Here is a 1,976-nt window from a genome sequence, read left to right as displayed (position 1 = left end):
TGCTGCCAGTCCAGGGTCCACACTGAAAGCCTCTGTTGTAGGAGATAGTGAACTCCAAGAGAGAGTTGGAACCGGCTGAAGGTCCCAGTTATCTGAATTTATTCCCTCTCTCCCCAGCCAGGGTCACCCTGCTCCTGTGAGGAGGGGACGCCAGAAGCAGGAATCTCGCCTGGGAGGTTCCCACCCTCTCATAAAACGCACACAGCTGCACCAAGGACGTCCGGGAAAACAGGCAAGTCTGTAAGCGCTTGCTCTTGAAGCAATTCCCGATTCTTCCGCCCTGAATAACTCATCATGTCGGAGGTTGCCAAGAACCGTCGGTCAACGAAGGTGTGGGCCAGCTGTCACAGGACAGAGGTGAGCTGGGCTGAGGATGGCGAGCTGGACTGAGGATGGTGGGCAGGAGGCCGGCTGCGGGGGAGGAGGAACTCCCAGGTGAGTACCTGGTGCGCATGACGGGGAAGATACTATCACCACTCCTCTCGGAAACTCTTCCCATGCCCCTAATTCTTCAACCCCTCTTCCTAGATTTCTGCAGAGCCCTCAAACCCCACGCATCTCCACATCTGGAATTTAGGGACATGCTACCCACTACCTACTCTTGACTTTATAGGAGTACGGGGAAGCTTTTCAGCGGTTATGTAATTGTGCCTCATTTTAAAAGTGAAAAATATTAACACAGTGCTCAAGTGAATGGATCTGGGGCCGGACTGCCCGGGGTTCAAAGCCCAGCTCCACCACATTGCTCAGTCTTCCCCTCGCTTTCCTATTCTATGAAATGGAAGTCATAATAGTAGCTATGCTTGGCTTTATTTTAAAGGTTAAATGAAGGAAGACATACAAAGTACTTAGAACAAGTCCTGTTATATAGTAACTACTATACAAGTATTGTCAGTATTTTTTTTTTTTTGAGACGGAGTCTCGCAGTGTTGCCCGGGCAACACTATGAAGGAGAGAAACACTATGAATGTAATGAATTTGGAAAATTTAGCAAGAAATCAAACTTTACCCAACATCAAAGAATGTACACAGGAGAAAAACCTGATGAGTGTAAAGAAAATGAGGAAGCCTTGAAGAAGTTATACCATACTCAAAATGAGAGAACTCATGCAGGAGAGAAAGTCTATGATTGTAAGAAATGTGAGAAATTCTTTCATGAAAAAGCATGCCTTGCTCAACATCAGAGAACCCACACAACAGGAAAACCCAGCAAGTGTAATGATAGTGAAAGAGTCTTAAAGAAGGAATCTTGCCTCACTCCCAATCAGAGAATTAAAACAAGAGAGAAAAACTGTAAAGGTAATAAATGTGAGAAACCTTTCTTTGAGAAGTTGAAACACACTCAACATCAGAGAAGGCACTTGGGGAAAAAAAATAATGGGCGTAATGAAAGTGGGGTGCCTCAAGTAGGAAGTCACAACTTACACAAAGCCAGAGAGCTCACAAAAAAAGAGAAAACCTATGACTGCAATAAATGTGGAGAAAGCTTCCATAAGAAAACAGATCTCAGATAGCATCAGAGCACACACACGGAAGAAAACCCTATGAATGTAATGAATGTGAAAAATCCTTCTTTGTGAAGTCCAACTACGCTGAACATCAGAGAACTCACACAGGAGAAGAACCATATGAATGTAATGAACGTGGAAAGTCCTTCTGCCAGAAATCAGCCCTCACAGTACATCGGAGAACTCACATGGGAGAGAAACTATATAAATGCAATGAATGTGAGAAAACCTTCTGTGTGAAATCAAACCTTACTCAACATTGAAGGACTCACACACGGTGAGAAACCCTATAAATGTAATGAGTGCTGGAGATCTTTCTGTGTGAAATCCAACCTTGTCGTGCATCAGAGAACTCAGGAGAAAAACCCTACAGATGTCCTGAGTGTGGGAAAACCTTCTATGAAAAGTCAGCCCTCACAAAACATGAGCGAATTCACACAGGGGAAAAACCCTATGAATGTAATGAAT

General features: G+C 44.3%; 1 protein-coding gene across 1 annotated transcript; it reads left to right on the top strand.

Moving 5' to 3' along the window:
• The first annotated feature begins 1,022 nt into the window (after nucleotides 1-1,022).
• On the top strand, nucleotides 1,023-1,514 carry LOC134729677 (zinc finger protein 157-like). The gene has a single exon (XM_063600889.1). The coding sequence runs from the start codon at nucleotides 1,023-1,025 to the stop codon at nucleotides 1,512-1,514; it is 492 nt and encodes a 163-aa protein (XP_063456959.1).
• The last annotated feature ends 462 nt before the right edge of the window (nucleotides 1,515-1,976 follow it).

This window comes from Pan paniscus, chromosome 21 (assembly GCF_029289425.2).
Source record: "Pan paniscus chromosome 21, NHGRI_mPanPan1-v2.0_pri, whole genome shotgun sequence".
Lineage (NCBI taxonomy): Eukaryota > Metazoa > Chordata > Mammalia > Primates > Hominidae > Pan > Pan paniscus.
This window is presented reverse-complemented; position numbering and strand designations above follow the sequence as displayed.